At 52.9% G+C, this 20562-nt stretch overlaps 1 protein-coding gene across 1 annotated transcript in view; it reads left to right on the forward strand.

Moving 5' to 3' along the window:
• RFX8 (regulatory factor X8) overlaps positions 1–20143 on the forward strand; it is a 67767-nt gene extending 47624 nt beyond the window's left edge. Inside the window, exons 9-15 of the mRNA XM_057558327.1 lie at positions 877–1027; positions 3191–3249; positions 4635–4791; positions 8114–8208; positions 11875–11989; positions 15480–15796; positions 19887–20143. Of these exons, the coding sequence (XP_057414310.1) occupies positions 877–1027; positions 3191–3249; positions 4635–4791; positions 8114–8208; positions 11875–11989; positions 15480–15796; positions 19887–20063 (1071 nt within the window). The 3' untranslated portion in view covers positions 20064–20143. The remainder of the gene's footprint in view (positions 1–876; positions 1028–3190; positions 3250–4634; positions 4792–8113; positions 8209–11874; positions 11990–15479; positions 15797–19886) is intronic.
• Positions 20144–20562: the final 419 nt, after the last annotated feature.

Below are 20562 nucleotides of genomic sequence, written 5' to 3' on the forward strand. Positions count from 1 at the left end.
GGGTTCTTCCTCTGATATTTCAGCAAAAGAGAGCTTTTTAAAAGGAGTAATTGGAGTAGTTGCTTTGCATTGTATATACCTGCCAGGGCTTGTGGGTTTGTTTTTTTAAGCTCTGGAGTGATTATTATAGTTTGGGGGTCGATTATATATAATTTCTACAGTGCAAATGTGTTCCCCTTGAGCTAGTCATGAACTTTGACCTTTTATTATTTTCTTAGGAAAAAAAATCCAGGGCTTCTAAATTTTTACCACAAAGGTTGAAAACTGGAGGCTGGGTCCAGCCCTTACATATTTTGGGTTGACCTCCCCTCCTTGCCCCCCGTATTGGCCAGCATTTGTGTTGTTTAAATTTTTTTTTTTTTAATTTATTTATGGCTGTGTTGGGTCTTCATTTCTGTGCGAGGGCTTTCTCCAGTTGTGGCAAGTGGGGGCCACTCTTCATCGCGGTGCGCGGGCCTCTCACTATCGCGGCCTCTCTTGTTGCGGAGCACAGGCTCCAGACGCGCAGGCTCAGTAGTCGTGGCTCACGGGCCCAGTTGCTCCGCGGCATGTGGGATCTTCCCAGACCAGGGCTCGAACCCGTGTCCCCTACATTGGCAGGCAGATTCTCAACCACTGCGCCACCAGGGAAGCCCCTGTTTAAATTTTTGAATCAGTTATCAATACTTGGAAATCTTGGAAAGAATTCCGATTCTGGCTTCTCCAGCCTGATGTCCTGCCCAGTGGGCAGTGGCCAGGGCTGCGAGGTGGCCGAGCCCTCAGCAGGTGGAGACCCGGCCTCTCTCTCTGTCTGTGGCTCACGTGACCTGCGGCCACTCGTAACCAGAGGCCGTGCACACCGGCCGGCAGGCACATGTCTTGACACTTCCGTTGTAGGGAATTGAGGACGTTCTCCTTCATGACTTTTTGGAAGATGTTTCTATTCAGCATCTGGACTCTGTCCAGTCGTTCAGTAAGAAGTTTCAGCTGTGGCCCCTCACTGCTTTGGAAGGTTTTCCGGCCCTCTTACAGCTCTCCAAGCGCAGAGGTAGGTTTCGACGGACAACATGATGCTGTGAGAGTCGATGAACTTCCCACGTGGGGCAGGCCTCCTCCCCTCTTGTGTTAACTCTGTCCTCAGGCACTAAACTGCAGTCCTCAAGGCCTGGCCGCTTCGGCTCGCCCGGCTTTGCCTGTAGTGCCCACAGGGGACGCCTGTGCAGATATACCCACACCCTATTACCGTTGCCCCCTGGTGAATCGCGGCGGGGCCGAGGGAACGGGGAGGTAGGAAAGGGCAAGGGGGAGGCGGGCCGTGCCTCCGCTCTCTTGAGCCAGCAGCGCTCAGCTCACTGCCCAGCCAAGCGGCGCCGGCGAGGGCTCCGGCCCCAGCATCCTCCCGCCTCTCTGTGCTCTGGGTGGGCCCCCCGCGAGGCTCGGAGATTATCTCGCCCTCCGTAGAAATTCCCGCCCGTAGCCTGACCTGCTCAGCTCCAGGCCGCCAGGCCTCACACGCACGTGGTTCCAGTCACCCTGGTGACTTTCCCCCCATCCGGCCGCCAGGGCGCAGTGTCTGAACACCACCCGCTGTCGCAGAAGGCTGTTCGTCCGCTCGAGCCTGCGACGGCTTCCTCCTGGGAGCCCGAGCTGTTCTGCTGGCTGTCCCCGGCCTCCCTGCATCTGACCCCGTGGTATCCCTCCAGCTCCGTGGCCCTTGTGAACGCCAGCACACACCCACTGTGGGGGTCGCGTGTTTTACGGTCCTGGAAATTCCCGGTTTTCTCCCTCCTGCCTTTGTGAGGTTCTCCATCACTGCCTCTAGCTCTCCCCGCCCGCCAAGCCCTCACCACTTCCTTCCCTTCCCCTCTGCAGGCCTGCCACCCTTGCACCCTGTGCGCTCTCTCCCCCGAGGGCCCGCAGAACAGGCCACATCTAACCTTCACCCACCCCTGGCATCCCCAGCACCCCGGGCTGTGTTGATCCCTGTCTGACCCACTTGGAAAAGTTCACATGCCCAGGCTGGGCCCTCGGGCCCGTGTGATTGCCAGCCAAGAAGGCAGCAGGAAGGGTCCTGCAGAGAGAAAGTGAGGTCTGGAACTTGCTGGGAAAGGGGGCGCATGAAAGGGGTCCAGTTTTCCGGTGGCCCCTTCACCACCTGCGCTAATCCCAGCCCTTTGGCTCTCCAAACCCCCTCTAGGATCTTCAGTAGCTTCCTAGTTGATGGGCCTGCCTGCAGCCTTGCCCCACCTCGGTCACACGCCCTTCCCCTCCCAGCAGGTGCTCTATAACAGCGGTTCGATCAATTAACAACTGTCCACGGCCCCCATTGCCCGATGGTCCTCTCTCCTTCCCTGCTTGGCCTCTGGCCCGACCCTGTCCCCCTGCCCCCCATGACCCACTGGCGTTCCCCAGCACCGCAGACTGGTCGTCCCCAAGGGGCCCTTATTCCTACTGCTGTCTGTGCCTAGTCGCCCCCGCCCCCCCGCCATTGCTCCCCGCCAGCTCCTACCTACGCGTTAAGGCCCAGGCAGAATGTCCCCTTCCAGATGAAGCCGTCCCTGATACCTTCTTCCGCTAGGACCGCTCACTTCCTTCTCCCTGTGTCTCACGTTGCCGGGAGCACTTACTCTGCCGTTGGGACGCTGTTTGTGCCCCCGGTAACCTACCCTTCATGGGGAGCCCCTGGAGGGTGGAGGTCATTCCCCTTCATCCAGCCGTGCATCCAGCACCCAGCAGACGCTGCACAAGTGTCCCCGGGAAGTGAATATGTGAATAAATGAATAAATGAGTACATCCAGGAGAGCACCTGCTCTCTCATGTTTTCTCATTTCTGATCGTTTCCCGAGGAGAGCACGTAGAGATGAGAAGTTGAGGGAAGTCAGGGTTCCTGGGCAAAATCCTCAACTTCATGGAGCACACGGCAGACGCTGGAGGACATCATTTTCCTGGTGTTGCGCGAGCGGGGGGGGGGGGCGGTTTAGGCAATGCGCTCCTGCCGGGATCTCGGAGCCACTTGGGAAGGGGCGAGCGGGCAGGGGGGTGAGGGTGCTGGGGGCCTGGCTGGGTGGGGCAGGTGGACGGCTCCGCCCTCCTGGGCAGATGGGCGTGCCACCTGTATGCGCTGCCTGCCGGCGCCTCCTCGTCCCTGCCTTCCTGCGTGCAAACTTGAAGTTACAGTATCAATAATGGCCGTGTGTATTCTTCTTCACAGAAGTTACTGTGTTTGTCAGAAGACTAAGAAGAAAGACATACCTTTCCAACATGGCAAAGGTAGGTCTCAGGCAACCAGACAGGAGGGGACAAAGCAGCTTTCCCAAAGCGAAAAGTGAAGGCTGCTAGTGTCCCTCAGAGCGGGCAGCAGGCCCTGTGCAGGGAGGCCGGCCCACCCACCTGGAGGGCAGAGGACAGCTTGCTGGGCCCCAGGTGCTCAGCTGGAAGCCACCCCCTCCTCCCCTCCGGCCTCCAGGCTCTGCCCGTGGAGGAGAGGACGCAGGGCCAGCAGGTCAAGGTTCTAAAGTTCCAAAGGGAGGCCCCCCAGGGGTGGCGTCCCGGGCAAGCCAACATCAGAGGTGGAAGGGCATCGTAGCAGAGCCTAGGACAGACGGACGGGCAGACAGACCCTGCACCCTGTGCATATGGCCCTGTGGACTCTGTGTGTCGGGGCCACCAGGTCCTCGGCTCCGACCTTCTCACTCCTGGGTGTTAGGGGAGGGGAGAGAGGGGCTGAAGGAGAGGTTCTAGGATCTGTTCTGAAATCCCACGGCGGCAGATGGGGACAGAGCCTGGGACCGGCCCTCTGCCCCAAATCAGCCCCGGCCAGGGGGGTCGCCCAGCCAGGCCCGCCCTTTGACCATCTCCGTCCTCCACCAGAAGGGTTGTTTCTCCTTCTGAGCTAGAGGCCCATCGGGCTCTTGGCACTTTCACCTTCCCGACTGGGGCGATGGCAACGACCTTGCAACCCGACCTCCATCCCTACCCACTGGGGCGGGCAGCTCAGGGTCCAGAGCCTGCCCTGCTGGGAGCCGTACCTTTACACTCACTGTTCCAGGAGAGCTTACTTAATACCCAAGGGCCCCTTTCCTCTCCGTAAAACAGACACGGCTGTAGTGCCTGCCCTTGGGGCCGGTGTGAGGATGACTCACCGCTCGTCCTGCAGACCCCGAACACGTAAGGGATAGGTTTGTCCCATTGGACGGCGGAGACCCAATTTGCTGCCCAAGGCTCCCCAGAGGAAGGACAGGAGAGCTTCTGGGTCCCCACAGCCGTCCTGCAGAGTCCGCCCGCCCTGTTGCTTCTCCAGAACCGCACTTGCCTGGCAGAGCCCAGTCACCACTGTTTCCCTCTCGAGAGAATTCAGGCTCCTTGCTCGGGGTGCAGAGGACAAGGAACCGGGAGGAGGAGCTGCAGGGCCCTGAGATATCTACCCGGGAGCAGAAGTGTTCTAAATGCTGAGTTTCAGAAAGGCAGTTCTAGAATGTGTGCAATTTGAACATTTTGATTGTCATTTAGGATTCAGTTGTAACGGGCAAAAATACCCAAATCCACTTTTCTTTCTCTTCGACAGCAAGAAAATTTTGGTCATTTGGAGAGGGGGCATTAGGCCCAAGTAAGATGACAAGATTTCATTAAGTGTAGCGTTTGCCGTTTGTCTTTAGACCATGAGAACGGTGCTGGAAAACAGCAGGAGAGCCAGCCTCCTGAAGTCGGATCTGCACGCCATCATCCGTCAGGGCGCTTTGGATATTTCCGAGAAAGCCCTGAGGAGTAACCCGAGCGGCACTGGCGACCTGGAGGAGAACACAGAGATGAAATGTAATCCTCTTTCCTCGGCTGCTTGGTTGCAGTGTGTGGTATATAGTCAGGGCTGGTACGGCCATCGCTGATTTATAGATTTCCTAGTAGAGTTAGAACGTTCCTCTTTGACGTTATAATTTATCTGCTCGCCCACCTCTTCCTGCAGAAGGTGAGGAGTGCCCCGAGAACCCTCTTCCAGGGCCTGCCCTGGGGTCCGTAGCGCCAGGACATATTTGCCGAGTGAGTGTGGTTGCTGATTGACAGTATTTCTTGTCTCCTTTGGAAAACCCTCCTGCATCCCTCTTGTAGATGCACAGATCGCCTCTTCGGGCCTGAGTGGGATCGACTTAGCTCTCTACCTTGCCAGTTTCTGCTCTAACTGTAGTTTTGTTTGTTTGTTTGTTTCCACACCCTCGCAGCTTGTGGGATTTTTAGTTCCCCGACCAGGGATTGAACCCAGGCCCACGGCAGTGAGAGCGCAGAGCCCTAACCACTGGACAGCCAGGGAGTTCCTGCACCAAGTGTTATTTTTAACAATGTGAAGTTTAACGGTGGTGCTTTGACCTTATTTCACTACTTTACAAACAAGTGCTATATAAGCCCATGAATATTCTTGCCCTTTGCTATTGTCCGGGGAAGGGGGAATTTCCCCCTCTACCCGTCTTGAGTTCTCCTGGCTGGACTAATAATCAACCTGATGCAAGACAGGTTCACAGGAGAAAAAGACACAAATTTTAATTCACGTGCACAGAGGTCTTACAGAAATAGGACCTAAGAAGTAGACAAAGAAACAATAAATTTGTGAGGAATTGACAGGACAAAGAAACTTAGGTTTTGGGGTGCCCAGTTAGTGAAGAAGCTAAATAGAATTGGGGCTTGGGTAGTAAATTAAAGAACTAACATGGTTTGGGACTTCCTGGCTGTCCAGTGGTTAGGAGTCCGTGCTTTCATGGCCGAGGGCCTGGGTTCAATCCCTGCTCGGGGAACTAAGATCCCACAAGTTTGGCGGCGCAGCCAAAAGAAAAAAAAAAGTAACATGGTTTGTTTACACATGGTTTGTTCTCAGCCTGAATTGCCTGTCTCTGGGGATAAGGGTGTCTCTTTACATCCCGGTGCCGGAAGGGCACCTCTCACACCGGAGATTTATTTCCTGTTTTCAGGGAGACTGAGGGGGAGAGTCAGTGTCCTTCCTGTGTTGGCCGTTTCTTAAGTAACTTTTCAATCAAATTAACCAATATGCCACTGAGGCACATATTGGAGCCGCCTACTCTGGGCCCCGACACTCTCTGACAATTGTAGTTAATCTTAAGGAAGAAGATCTCCATTCTGATGCCAAAATCCGGCCTCTGTACACCGGTGCCAGGTTAAATCTCAGAGTTGTGGGTGGAGTAGAAAGAAAGAGCTGTATTGCTTTGCCAGGTAAGCGGGCCACAGCGGGCTCCTGCCCTCAAGACTGTGTGTCCCGCCCTGGAGGGGGTCGTGAGGAGTCTTATAGCGTTCAAGGAGCAGGGCGTGGTCCGCTCGTGGACACTCTTCTGATTGGCTGGTGGTGAGGTCATCGGGAGTCGGCATCATCAACCTTCTGGTTCCAAGCGGTCTGGGGTCTCTCTGCTCCTGGGCAGCAGACAGTTAACTTCTCCCACCTGGAGGGGGTTTCAGTATCCGCAAAACAGCTCAAGGGACATGGCTCAGAATATTCTCTAGAGTCCTTGAGGAGGAACTAAAGGTCCTTGACTGTGTTTAATGGCTAAAGTATTATTATTTTGTCTTGCTTGCCTGTTTTCCTTCCTTTCTGCATTTTCTCACTTCTCTGATTAAATTTCTTCTTCGGCTGAAGTTTTTCTGCAGACAAGAGGTGGGCGGAGGACACGGGTGGAGGTGTATTCTGGGGAGGCCCCGGAGGGTGCTGCCGCAGTTACAGCTCCACGCGTGGTGGCATCACCGGGAGGGGACAGTCGTCACAGCAGGAGGCTCCCCACTCGGGGGGGCCGGGAGCTGCTTCAGGAGGGGCTGCAGACCAGTCACCACCTCCTCCCCCAGTCGCTAGGCTTTGGTGTGAGGGCTGCCGGGAGGGGCCAGCCATGCATAAAGCTGCCCCCCAGTGCCTAAAGCCCCCTCAAGGCGTGGGCTGTGGGCTTCATCACGGCCCACCCAACACGGGGCACCTCAGCATTTCACGACCAGATGGCTACGTGGGTTCAGCGATGCACAAAAGCACCGCAAAGTATCCTGTCCTCTTCCTTTGACCTTGAGGTGGGGCTGACTTGGTAGGATTGTACCAGTTATTAAAATAATGAAATGGGTCCTTACTTGTTGCAGAGTAGCTCCCTCCCCCCACCGCTTGCCTGTCCCAAATCCCAGATCCTCCCCTGGGAGACTCCCCTCCAACCAGACCAGCAGCTGAAAGGTGAACACCTAACCCAGCAGGCTTTAGGGCAGTGGAAGCCCCCCCCCCTCCCAGGCCACTGGCTTCCCCAGCAATCCCAGCTGGCCACCCAAACCTTGCTCTCAACCCCAGCCCAAGCCCAGGGAGACCCAGGAGGCATGAGGCCTCTCCCCCAGCTGCCCGTCAGCCTGCCAGGGGCTCCTGGGCTCCTGTTGGCATCCTTGCGTGTCCTTTCCAGAGGACACGTTGCTGGCAGGGAGACAGCGTGACCCCTGGCAGACGAATGCCTGAGATATGCCTGGAAGATCTTCCAGACGGAGCCGGACCAAACCTGCACCAGGGCCATGGCAGCCCACTGGGTTTTCTAAATCTCCTTGGCACACGGGGGCACTCAGACAGGTGGAGGAGGGGCCAAAGGCTGAACTTCCACTCTCAGCGCTGCCTGCATGGGTGCGGGACCCAAGTCCCAACGTCGCACACTTGGGCTGCAGCCCTCGGGCCTGTACTGACAGGGTCTGTAGCCCTGGGCAACTCACCTAACATCCCTCGGCGGCTTTGATGTCCACCGTCAGTTAAAGGACTTGAACAAACCGCCCCCTTTATAAAAATGGCAGGGATGGGTGAGGTCACGTCTGTATCCTGCCGTGAGCTCACTTGGAGCCGGGTTCTGTGTAATTACAAGGTGTAGTTATGATTTCAAACTATTTCTTCCCATTTCAACAAGTAGCCCAGGGGATTGCTAGAAGGCAAGACCACAGAGTTCTGAACCAGACGACCTGGGGTGACAGATCCAGCCCAAGGCAGCCTTTGTGTTCAAAATGAGGGCGAGGCCCCAGGGAATTCCTTTGAACTGCAGTGCGGATGTTATCCCCTAGGTCACCTGGGATACAAATACCTACTGGGAAGTTCTGCTCTACTGCTCACAATCATTGGGTTTGTTTTGTCTGTTGATAGGTTTGAGCAGTTTAATTTCTTTGCTGGGGACGTCAACAGACCTCAGTGTATTCCTGAATTGTCTGTGTTCAAATCTCCAAACATCTGTCTTCCAGGTACAAAACCATGATTTTTTTTTTAAGAGAAGAAGTGGGTGTGGGTCATTCTAGCTACATTATAGCACTGAGTGCCCAGGACCTGGTGCAAAGGAAAAGGTTTTCTCTGGCGCTCTGGACAGAAATGTGTCAAGGCCGGGACGGGGGTTCAGGATGGGGAAGTGGTGTCTCAGAGGCTGCAACATCATGCAGCTCTGTGTGTGTGTGTGTTTGCTTGCAAGTGAGCACATGTGTGCATATGTGAGCATGTCTGTGCGTGGGAGGGCATGTGAGTGGGTGTGGGCAGGTAAGTGTTGGTGTGCAGTGGAGTATGTGTGCCCCAAGCAGGAGTGTTTAGGAGGGAGATGGGTTTGTCTGTTTGGGGACAATGGTACTCATCTGGGGGTTTTGCAGACAGTCCCAGTAAGGTGTCAGGCTTGGGTTCACAGAAGCCAAGATGAATTGGCTTTGGACGTGGGCGGATTTGGTCCTTCTGCTGGACATGTCACTTGGACTGACCTCTCAGTAGGCCCGTTGGCTTGACTGTCATCATCACCCTCATCAGCAGTCACAGTACCAAATCAGGTCCAGCTGCTTGCAGCTCAAAAATCAGTACTCAAGAGAGGCAGATGTTGGCAGAAAGGGAAATTGCCTTTGAGCAGAATACCGGCAGTCCGGGGAGACGGTAGACTCAGTGTCCCCCAAAACCACCTGCGAAGATTCTGTTCGGCCAGGAAAGTGTTTAAAGCAGAAAAGGGAAGTCATCGCAGTTAATCACTGAGATGGGGGGTCGGAGTGGTGCTATGCCCCACGGTGCGCAGGCTTGTCGACTTCCTGTGCTCGCTCTTCAGATGCTCTCCTGTTCACACAGTTTGTTCTTGAGATTACTAAAGGGGAAGCTGAGGAAGAGATCGGTCATCTGTGAATTACGTCTTCATTTCTGTTTCTTTGAGCTATGGAAAGAGCCAACAAGTTAGGCAAAGTATCGTGTGATCAAAAGGTTTGAAAGGTGTGCTAGGGCCGGAGATGAGTAGAGCGTGGGGGTGCCTGGTTTAAGGTTAGTGACGAGACGAAGGGACCTCCTGCAAAGAGCTCTTTTCTGCCCAAAGCTGCCCACAGTCACCCTGTGAGAGCAGAGGATGCCGTCAGGGGACGCCCCAGCACCCTGGCCCCAGTGGGCCCGAAACACGGGGCCTCCCACCCCTCAAGGCATCATACTCTGAAGGCCGAGGCAGCAGGAAAAGACCTTGACGAGGAAGTTGGGTCCCACTGGGAGGTGAAGGGCAGATAGGATTAAAAGAAGCTGAGAAAGGGAGACACCGTTCCCGAGACAGGACGGCAGGAGCGGAGTGGGCGTAGGGAAAGTGGGGGACCGGTCTAGGGAAGGGGGGGACATCTCTGCAGCAGAGAGCAAGGACCTGGAGGACCTGGGACCAGAACGTGACTCGGGTTTTCTCCTTAAGCCTCCAGCCACATGTCTTCCTGCCCCCTCCATCTCCCCCAGAAAACCCAGGAAGGAGCTTGAAAGCTGGTCCCAAGCCTTGGCAGGTGTCTGTTTCCATTCTTTGCTCCTTGGATATAGTCTTTCCAGATTCTGTGTGGTTTTGATTCCCCCTCCTTGGTCCTCAGCAAAGCTCACTTGCACCAGTGGTAACGTGCGCGGGTGCGTAGCTGCAGAGACAGCGATTCATTCGACAGGATGAAGCTCTCCATCCTCTGGTCCTTGTTTCAGACACTCACGCAGCCTCCACTTCACCCCCGCTGAGCCCACTGAGACCGTTGGTACCGGTCCTGCATGCAAGACCGTGTAACGCGGTGTTTCTGTCCTCACCCCTGCAGAGTCATGCGCGTGAGGCATCTTCGAAAAATGGTGGTTTTGTAACTGCCTGCCTTTGAAGGGCTTGTTTTTCTAAAACAACCTGGCTGATAAAAAAAAAAAAAAACCCACAAACTGTTGTCAATGAGATACTCAGACTGTTAAAATGTGAACCCTCGGGCTTGTCCAAGATGACTAATGGCCTCAAGTTGTTAGCACCTGGCAGAGCCAGAGGAGAGAAACACTCAGCTCTGTCGTGCTTCATTTCGTTCCCCTGCTTCTCGTGCAGTTTGGGCCCAGGAGTCACTTCTAAATATAGGAACCTGAGGTATCACGCTGCCGGCAAGAGGAGGAAAGCTGGGTAAATGTCTGTGTTCACGAGTGAACGTTTGTACGGAGATCGCCCACAGCTCCTTCTCTGGATGGTTTTAGGAAGCATCCTTGTGTGTGTTGAACACCAGCCGGGTTCCCCCCCGAGAGCCCCGTTCCAGGTGGTCCCAAGTCGTGGGGGGAGGGTGCCGCTGCCGAGGGAAGTCTGTTCCCAAACCCCAGTTCACGTGCCCGACGCACAGTGAGGCCACACAAACTGAAAGGCTGGAGTTTGGAGCAGAGAAAGGTTTACTGCAGGGCCGAGCAAGGAGAGGAGGAAGGAGATGGGTGGCTCGTGCTCAGAATACCCCGGAACGCCCGGAAGGGTTTCAACAAAGCAATTTGAAAGGCCAGGTGAGGGGAGGGGCCGGGTCCCAGGCTGTGTGATCAGCTCGTGCACAGTTCTCTGATTGGCTGATGGTGATCAGTCCTTAGGCCCCAGCAGGTCTCATGATCATCAGGTAGTTAATTTCTTCCATTTGCTGGGGGGTTTTAGCATCTGAAACTCTCAGGAAATATGCATGAGATACTATTATCTAGGTATTTCAGAGAGGAGCTACAGCAGAGGATATTGGGGGAGGGGGGGTTCTGTCCTGGGAGGGCCCCATAGGGTCCCGATTGGTTACAGGTCCACACCCACCCAGAGCCCAGGGCGGGCCTTTGGGGGCTCTCAGTGGGGGCTGAACAGAAACCAAGAGGGAAGGGCATCTCTTTATTCCCGGCCAGTCCCTGCCTTTCTTCCTCGGAGACTTGCGGTTGAGTCCCTGGGTGGTCCTCACGCAGGAGACTCAGGAGAGGCTCAGGGGGTTCACTCCAACCTGTGCTGGAAATGACATACGACTCTGTTGGTTTGTAACTCGCCTGAAATGTGGCCCGAGGCTGCTGTCAATCTAGTGGGGAGTTCCTTAGTCTGCACGTGGAGGCATCTCCTGGGTACCCAGTTTAGTGCCACTCAAGCCATCTGATGACCTTGGCTCCGCTGGACACACAGGTGGGCCTTCCGGGCCTCAGATAATTCACCCGGCACAGCGGCCAGCTTTGTGCTTTGCAAAGTTGGCATCCTTCCTTCCATCGCTGTGGGACTCTGGGCCCCTTCTTCACGGTATCAGACTTGCCAAGTGTAAATTAGCCCCCGACCCTCTCGGAGGCAACTGCCAAGGGGGCTGCAGCAAGGCCGTCCTGCAGGCCTCCCTCCCCTGTTGCTCCCCACAAGTGACCTTTTTCTAAAAAAAAATTGTGTGGGATTAAAAAAAGGAAGTAAGCCGCTCTCCCACCTCCTGCCTTCTCCCCACCCACTTCAAAGGGTTCTGCCTGGAACCATCCCCACAGGAGACGGTGCAAGACCGGGCGCAGGCCTGGGCCTCCTCGCACCTCGTCTTTCCTTCTTCCTGCCCCGCTTTGGCCTCGTGAGACTGTGCACCACCCAAGGGTGCATTTGACAACACGCTCGCCTTGATTTTTATCATAAACCCCAGCATTTTTTTCTCTCTAAAATGTCACAGCCGAGCAGAAGCAAAGAGGAGTTGATCAGATTGGCCGCCAGCTTCCAGCTGAGACGGAATTTCCTCCTCACGGCCGTGAGCAAAGCTATGACCCTCTGGCACAGAGACAGCTTCGGTAAGTCCGAGAACGCACAGCATTTTACAGATGTTATGACAGCCTAAGCGTTTCCCACATTGCTACCTGGAACCCACTCGTCTTTTTCTCACCTTTCTATGTAAAATACAACACACAGAGAACCACACACACAAAAAACCGTATTAATCTTTTTATTATGGCAATATGATAGTTCATCAAACAGCTGGACCACGCCTCACTCTCCTGTCAGTGAAAATAATCAATCAACAATCTAAAATAAGAATAGAAAAGGGTTTTATTTGAGCCACACTGAGGACTAGCCTGGAAGCCAGCTTCCCAGATGACTCTGAGAAACTGCTCCAGAGAGCAGCACAGTTTTATATCTTGTCAGAACAAAGAACATTAAACAAGTCAGGGTTTCATTTCTTCAAGGTTATTTAAAAAAAAAAAAACAGACCAGCAAGTACCCAGAGAGTCAGTATGGCCTTGTCACCTGGGAAGGGGGACTTACCATCAAAGGAGTAACCAGTATCGGTGTCCCAGGAAGGGAGGCATTTAATCTTTATTTTTAACATGGACATTCTTTACTTCTGGTCAGTGTGTCCTTTTCTCTAATAATTAAAGCAGAGGTACAGTGTAGGTTTGATAGGCCACACACAGGCTATTTTAGTTAACATCAAATTCAAGTTCACTCATGTATAAACCAGAATGACTTCCCTGTATCTCAATATGTGGACATGTCTTTTGTCACTCCCCTGCCATCATTGTCGGACGCGCGGGAAACCTCCCCTGGCATTTGAATTGTGCGCCTTCAGACGTGAGAAAAGCAGCAAGCGTCCTCTTTTTCTCCATCTCCCAACTGAGATGGACCAAAAAATGGGTTCTTTGGGGGCACCCGGATTTAACCTTCAGGAATAAGAGTTGATAAAGTCCCCACTGCGTGCAGATGGTGGAAAGAGTAAAGCAGTGTCTGTTTTGCCAACTTTCTGGTCCAGTAGAGGGTCTTTCTGGGCCCGGGGGGTCCCATCTGTCACAGCTGTGGTACAGACACAGCACAGGAGAGTCGCGGGGAGGGACAGTCACCACTGAGCCCCCCAGCCCCACGGAGGGGATCACTCGTTTCAGCAGATGTCGTGCGTCCCTGCAAAGTCCCAGGCACCTTCCTGGGCACTGGACACACGGCCGTGGACGGTCAGACAGACAGAGCCTCCAGCCCACAAACTCACACACCTATCAGGGCAAGGAATCCCTGCCCCAGGGCTGCCAGACGCCCTTGCAGCGGGTACACAGAACAGGAAGAGCAGACAAGCCCTGTTCTAGACCATTCTGCGAACACTGGGGCTCTTGGGAGGGTTGTGGCTGTACACAGCCATATATGTGACCCCCATTTGTCATGAGGCTCACCCCACAGATGAAGATGAGGGCAGAGTTCAGGTGCAACCACAGAAGGAAAGCCAGCTCTGTAGTTAGTGCTGTCGACTGAAAAAAATGCACAGCCTGAAAATTGAGAGTTGTGTTTTATTCGGTGGACAAAACTGAGGACTAGGGTCCGGGACACAGCATCTCAGCTCACTCCGAGGGACGGCTCCAGAGAGGCAAGGCGGGGGCCAGGGTAGATAGGAGCAGTTTTTGCAACAAAGACCAGGTCGTGGGAACATCAAAAGATGACTGGTAATTAAAGAAAACTAGACATCTCAAGGTAAGGAGTTCAGCACTTTCCTACGTTCGGGAAGATGCAAGAGTCTGGGCTCCTTGCTGTCATCCCTTTGATGTGCTCCTCGGCTATCTGGGGCCAGTACCCTGCGTTTTCTCTTCCTGGGTCTCCTCAGGGTGCACGGCTGCGGGCGGCCGCAGCAGCTAATTGCTAGATGGGGGACATCCTGCCTCTATCCTGAGTTCCCTCAGGGCTCACGGTCTGGGGGCGGCTATCGTGTGATGGCTTGATGGCTGCAAAATCCTTTGTTTACTGATAAGGCAGGTGGCATTCTCACCTCACAGTGCGTTTCCCCTCTGCCTTCTTGGACCTTCACATGAAGTCAGAGTATTCACACCACTAGTTTTTCCCCTTCACGTGGACCATGGTTTCACGAAGTTAAACAAGCCAGGAGTTGTTTGTGGGTCCGGCTTATTCCAGACCAGGCCATTGCCTCTCATAGAGCCAGGTTCTCTCACCTGAGATCTAGCAGAGAATAGTGAATATTGTATAAAGCTTTGAAATGGACAGAAAGGGTCAACACACCCTTCTGGTCTTCCACGGTCTTTGAGTTATTTTACAAATCTTGTAAATTGTATCAAACAGATAATAATGCAAATGATTCTCCTCCACACAAAGGCAAACTAGTGTGTCAGCAGGAGGCAGCTGGTAACTGCCCTGAGCACAGAGCTGTGCGGCGTCTGTTTGCAGATTACTGTCCGTGGCATTCTTTGTTGTCTGTGTATGTTTAGTGTCTTGAATTCTCTCTCCTTTTTTTAAAATTAATTAATTTATTTATTTCTGGCTGCGTTGGGTCTTCATTGCTGCACCCAGGCTTTCTCTAGTTGTGGTGAGCAAGGGCTACTCTTCGTTGCGGTGCGCAGGCTTCTCATTGTGGTGGCTTCTCTTGTTGCGGAGCACGGGCTCTAGGTGCGTGGGCTTCAGTAGTTGTGGCACGTGGGCTCAGTAGTTGTGGCTCGCAGGCCCTAGAGCGCAGGCTCAGTAGTTGTGGCGCACGGGCTTAGTTGCTCCGCGGCATGTGGGATCTTCCCGGACCAGGGCTCGAACCCGTGTCCCCTGCATTGGCAGGCGGATTCTTAACCACCGTGCCACCAGGGAAGCCCTGAATTCTCTTTTGAATCAGTTGCAACATCTTACTAGTTCTCTCATTAATTGAGTCCCGTAAAATCTTTGACACACATTCATTTTATATCTGTACAAGAGTCGTGGTTTTACCATCATTAAGTAATCATCTTTTATCGATTATAATAGGCCAGATCTCCCCCCACCCCCCTTGCTCAGATGAACATTAATTATCCTTTCCTTTTCTGGAACCAAAGGCGCTAGGATTCAGAGCACTCAGCAGAGCCACACGCCCTACTGTCCCCCACCCCAGGCTCCCTAAGGACAACCCTTGCGGGCCCGCGTGAGAGAATGCGTCCCTTGCCCGACTCCCTCCAGGAGATGCCGCTGTGCTGCACCTGCCAACCACAGGCGGCCGAGGGGTACGTCCTCCAGCTCCGGGAGCGGCACCCATTTCTCTGTAGGGTTGCTTTCCTCCCGTCTCACACCAGCTGGGTTTACGTTCCCTTCCGCGGCTCAGGCCATTAAGCTCCCTGTGCTTTCCGTCCGAAAGCCGCCTTGCTGGGGTCCTCTGGGTACGGGACGCCGCGCAGGTGAGGGACGCTGCCCGGGGCCCTCAGGATCAGCCAGTAGGAGTGAGGCTTTAGTGCCCAGGAGTTCAAGGCCCCAGAAAAGCTGTTAGTTTCACGGGGATCTGTTTACTTGTCCGTCTGTCTATCTACTTACTCATTTGGGGTTGTTATTTCAATGTAGGCTCCTGGCATCTGTTTCGTTTGCTGCTTTTGGAATATGTGATTCACATACTTCAGTCGTGCATCGAGGAGGACGAGGAGGGCGGTGACGTGGGAAATCTCAAGGAGGTGCTACCAGACGACCAGCCTCTTGTCCCGCCAGACCAGGAACTCTCCCGCCCTCCAGACCCGTCCCCAGCTCAGGAGCGTAGAAGCCCGAGTGCGGATGCCCCCCGGGTGACGCTGAGACACAAGAGCCGCGGCCAGTGTACCACGGAGGGGAGCAGCGTGGTCGTCAGGGTCCCGGGCTTCCTGCTGGACATCGCCACGGGCGACAAGGTACAGCTGCTGGAGCGCCAACTCCCGTCGTGTTTTCAGGGAGATGAGAACTGCCAGGTGGTTAGGAAGCCCACAGAGGGTATACGTTGTCCAAACAAGGGTACGGGATTCTAGCTTCATCTCAGCTTTAGCTGATTTTGCCAGGGGTGCTGATAACGGCATGTCTGTTGACCGGTGGTCAGCTCTGAGACGTGCCCGGCTTGACGAGAGGTGTGGAGTATGGGGGCGGCCCGAGCCTGGCCTTCCCAGAGCCTGCCGGGGACGGTTAGACTTGCTGAGCAGGAGATCACTGCCACTCAACAGAGTGACATGCCCTGAAAATGCCTCTGGCGGCGTTTAAAGAAAGGAAACATTGAATAGTCTGAATAGAAAGGATATTGAAAAGATGGAATTGGGGTCCATCTTGAAAGATATAAAAATAAGAATTGCGGGAATTCCCTGGTGGTCCAGTAGGTAGGACTCCGCGCTTTCACTGCCGGGGCCTGGGTTCGATCCCCGGTCAGGGGACTAGGATCGTGCAAGCCACGCAGCGTGGCCAAAGAAATTAAAATAAAATCGCAAAAATAAGAATTGCTATTTATCGAACACCTACTACGTACCCTTGATACACATTCTCTCAAAACCATACAACCCAGCACAGTATCTGTTCTTATCATTTTCATGCCATGGATGAGGAAACGGAGGCTCAGAGAAGCTAAGCGAGCGGCCCAGAGTCACACAGCAAGTAGATAGCAGAACAGAGAGTGGTGCGCAGGCCTACCTGATCTCAAGTCCATTCTTCTCCCACAATGCTAGATGGGAGGACGGGGGTCCAGGCCCCGAGGAGAGTAGGACACAGGCTGCAGAGGTCTGAGGTGGGGCCTTGAATGCCGGGAAAAGGAGCCGGATTGATCAGGAAGCAGCTGATGCCCCTCTGTTGCTGCAGGGCAGGGGAGTGGGCTGGTTGGAAAAAAATCCTGACAACCGTCAGTACTAATTTCTAAAACTCCTATACGCATGTTTGGAAGTTTAGCCTCTTTACATAGCATTGTTTTCACACCCACGAGTTCCGCTTTTGAGTAGACGAGGGATTTGCTTAGTAGGAGACCACTGAAGGCGGGGGCGTGACCTCGACCTGGGTGAAACGTGGTCCCGGTCATGTGGCTGACTTACGCCTGAACTGTCCGTGCCCTGCAGTCCTCAGAATAACCAGAACCTTCCCTGGGCTTTCCTTCCTCATTCCAAGTGCACAGAACCTGGACAGACTGTTACTGAGCACAACCGAACATGGTCAGACAAAAATAATAGGATCAGGAGCAGAAGAGCTGCCTCTCTCGTGGTCACCAGCCCTCTGTCTCTGTTTGGTCTCCGTTTGCTCACCTTGCGACAGTAAATTCGTATATCCAGCTGCCTTCCGTGGTCTCGGTGCTGCAGGTTCCGACATGTGTCTGTAAATAAGAAACTCATCCCCTCCGGGAGTGTGTATGTGGAGCCCACAAGACGGCTGAGACAGGAAACAGGGAAATACTGGCCCCGGATAAGGGACCCACGGTGGGGGAGGGGCGCTGGGCTGCCCGAGAAGAGGACCAGCTGGGGGCGGTTCAGGCCCCGCTCTCGAGCTGGTGATTCAGGGCTGTGGGCAGACGGAAGGCCCAGCCAAGTCTGGAGAAGGGGCCAGTTGGCCAGGCTGTGGCCAGGAGAGCCCTCTCCCGGCTCCTGACCCCGTGGAGAACACACCCCGTCCTGGCAACAGGGCCCCATGGCGGGGCCCACCCCAGTCCCTCGGGAGCCCCCGGAGGCCACGCGTCTGTGCTGGACATCAGCACCACATGTGCAGATCCCTGCTCACTGGCTGGGGCGAGGGACCAGCTGACATGCCCCTTGGTCACCGAGGTAACAGGGAGTCAGCTTATACCTCTTGGGCCACAGTTGGAAGCGGGTGGAGAGCAGACCCTGCTGAGCCCCCTGTGCTGGGCATTTAAAGGCATCATTTCAGCAACGCAGTGAGACGCTGTTATCATTGCCCCCATTTCACAGATGGCGTAACTGAGGCTCATGAGGGGGTTGAGTCATGTTCCCAAGGTAACCTCACTAATAATTGGCAGAGCTGGACTCCAAAGCTCCGTAGATCTTGCCAGGCTGTCGTTTCCTAGCACCCTCTCTCCCCAGACGCTGCTACCTACCATGTGCTTTAATTCCAAAAGCAGTGAGTTGGGAGTAGATTAAAAATTCTTCAAGTCTGATGATTTGGGAAAATAAGCGGGCAGTTCTGGTATGTAACTTCCTGGGTTCAAGTTCCCCATCATCCACTCATTAGCTGAGAACCTTGGGCAAGTTGCTTAATTTATCTGCTCCTCGGTTTCCTCATCTGCAAAATGGAGATCAGTATATCTAATTCCACAGGGCTATAATGAGGTTTAAATAAGTTAATTATTATAAAATTCTTATAGCATAGTAAGTACCCATAACTCCAGTCATTATTATTTCTCCACCAAAACCTCCTAATCTGAACACCTTTCCAGAACACTCTCTACCCAATGCCCTAGCCACTCTGAAGTTCATGGCAAGGGGTTCGTTCCGTCTATATTTAATTGGTGGAAACAGCAGAGGAGACATTAAATATTTTATTGAATGACATAATAAAGCAATACAAAGAGATAAATGTCAGATAATCCAAGGTGATATGCATTAGAGATTAATTAAACCTGTTTTTGCTCGTGCGAGCCTGCTGAATTAGCTATAAGGACTTAATCAATCTAACACCAAAAAATTATGCTCATCTAATTTTCATTGCATTCATTAGTCAGTATTTGCACTCATCGTCAACAAAAAAGCACACCCTCCGTGTCCCGTCTGCATTCCTCTGCCATGGGTTATCGCCCGTTCAGCTGCACATCTGGGGCTGCCCTGCACCAATGGTAACAATTCAAGTGAGCAGTCCCCATTGCCATCTCCATCTGTCGCTCTTCTCCATTGTAGCGATGCTCAAAACAGTAAGATGCCAAGACTTGTTCTAGAATAAAGGGAAAAATTACACTGATACTAAATAAAGGCTATGCTTCTTAAAAACCTACTACACAGTTTTCAGTTTAGGTCTTGTACTCAAGTATTAAAGCATGGCAAAAATATTTAAAAATAAGTGACTTCAGTTATAGGGTAAAGGTGGAGACAGTTTTTTTGAGAGAGAGAGGGAGAAGAAAAATATCTTTTCATTGGTTGGTGATGGTTATTGTTGAGTTTAGAGAGCATGGGTGAGAAATGTACTTTCATTAACCTCACGTTCAAAGTTATCTCGTGCGCATCTTTGTCACAATATGTTAGCTTATGGGAAGGGGGGAGGCTATTGAAGAAGTCACACCAAGAAAATACATCTCCGCCGGTTTGAAAGTAATCATGTCAGAGGATTTGCCCATCTTCCGAGTACTCTTGGAGCTGAGGGTGGCATATTACCCTTGTTCCTCCTGCAGGAAGGCTGGCTCAGGCAACTAGATGACAGAGAGCTGGCAACTAGATGACTGAGAGCTGGCAACTAGGTGACTGAGAGCTGGCACCTGCGCCAACATCAGACTCTGTGAATCTCTCATGTCAGTTACTACCCAGCAGAGTGTTAATTTAACCAATGACGGTTTTCACAGATTTCCCCCTTTATATACTGGTCTATTTGATGGGTGTTGCGGGGAGGGTCTATGTGGGAACTTGAGCCAACTCTGTCGGCTCAGAACTGCCAAGAAAGCAGGGATCCGTGTCTGTCTGGAAGGCAGCCAAGGTGATGCACATTACTCCTGACTTTCGGAACCGACCTGGGCTCTCCATGTCTTTAATGGCAGCGTTCTTTTGCTCTCTGGCCTCACAAACAACTACAGACCCCCCATTCCTGTCCCTAAAAGGAGCCCACTTGCTCCCACTCCTCCCGACCCCTGTCTCGTGCACCGTCCCGGGTTTGAGATTCCTCACCAGCCCCTGAGCGCTCCCCAGAGAAATCAGGGTCCCCTGTAGTAGGTCCCAGGGTGGGACGAGTGTGGGGTAGAAGAATTCAAATGGTGGGTTCTGAAACAGGGAATAATGTAACTTCCTCTTCCCATCGTTTCTTTTCAACATTTTCCGCCTGCAGCTCATCCAGGTATTATTGGAAGATAAGGCCACTGAAAGCACCATCAAACTCAACCTTCCTCTGGAACGAGAAACCCTCATAACCCTGAAAGATGGACAAAAATTTGTGATTCACGTATCAGATGTATCCCAAAGCTCTGAGAATATTTATTTTCGGGACAGTAATGCTGACACCTAAGATTATTTATTTGACTAGGGCCTGAGAAAACATAGAGTTTTCATTCTTAAGATTACGGTAAATGCTAAAGCTTTTGTATTGATAAGAAAGAAGATTTTATGTACATGATAGAGGTAGCACTATCTCCTGTTTATATGTATTTCAAGGAGTTGGTTTTGATGAATCATATAAACTAATATGGAGAATACTTTTTGCCTCTGTTGCTTTGCTTTGGGGCTTTCCCAGTATTTCTATGGGAACTAAAGAGAAATTTGAGAAATCTTGTTGGTAGTAAAGACATGATCATTCTCCAGAGAAAGATAAAGTTTACAGAATAGCAGCTGGTACAAGCAGTCAAAGGCCCATCGTAATATTTTTCTTCCCCTTGGTAGTGCCCCAGTCAACATAGAATTTGAAGAAAGATCCCCTCAGGCAGTGAGCAAAAGGAAAAAACTCAGTTATTTGAGAGTACTGTTAGACTTAATAGTCCATTAAAGCATCCCAACTTCGCTTGGTTCAC

This window comes from Balaenoptera acutorostrata, chromosome 12, assembly GCF_949987535.1.
Source record: "Balaenoptera acutorostrata chromosome 12, mBalAcu1.1, whole genome shotgun sequence".
NCBI classification, from domain to species: Eukaryota; Metazoa; Chordata; class Mammalia; order Artiodactyla; family Balaenopteridae; genus Balaenoptera; species Balaenoptera acutorostrata.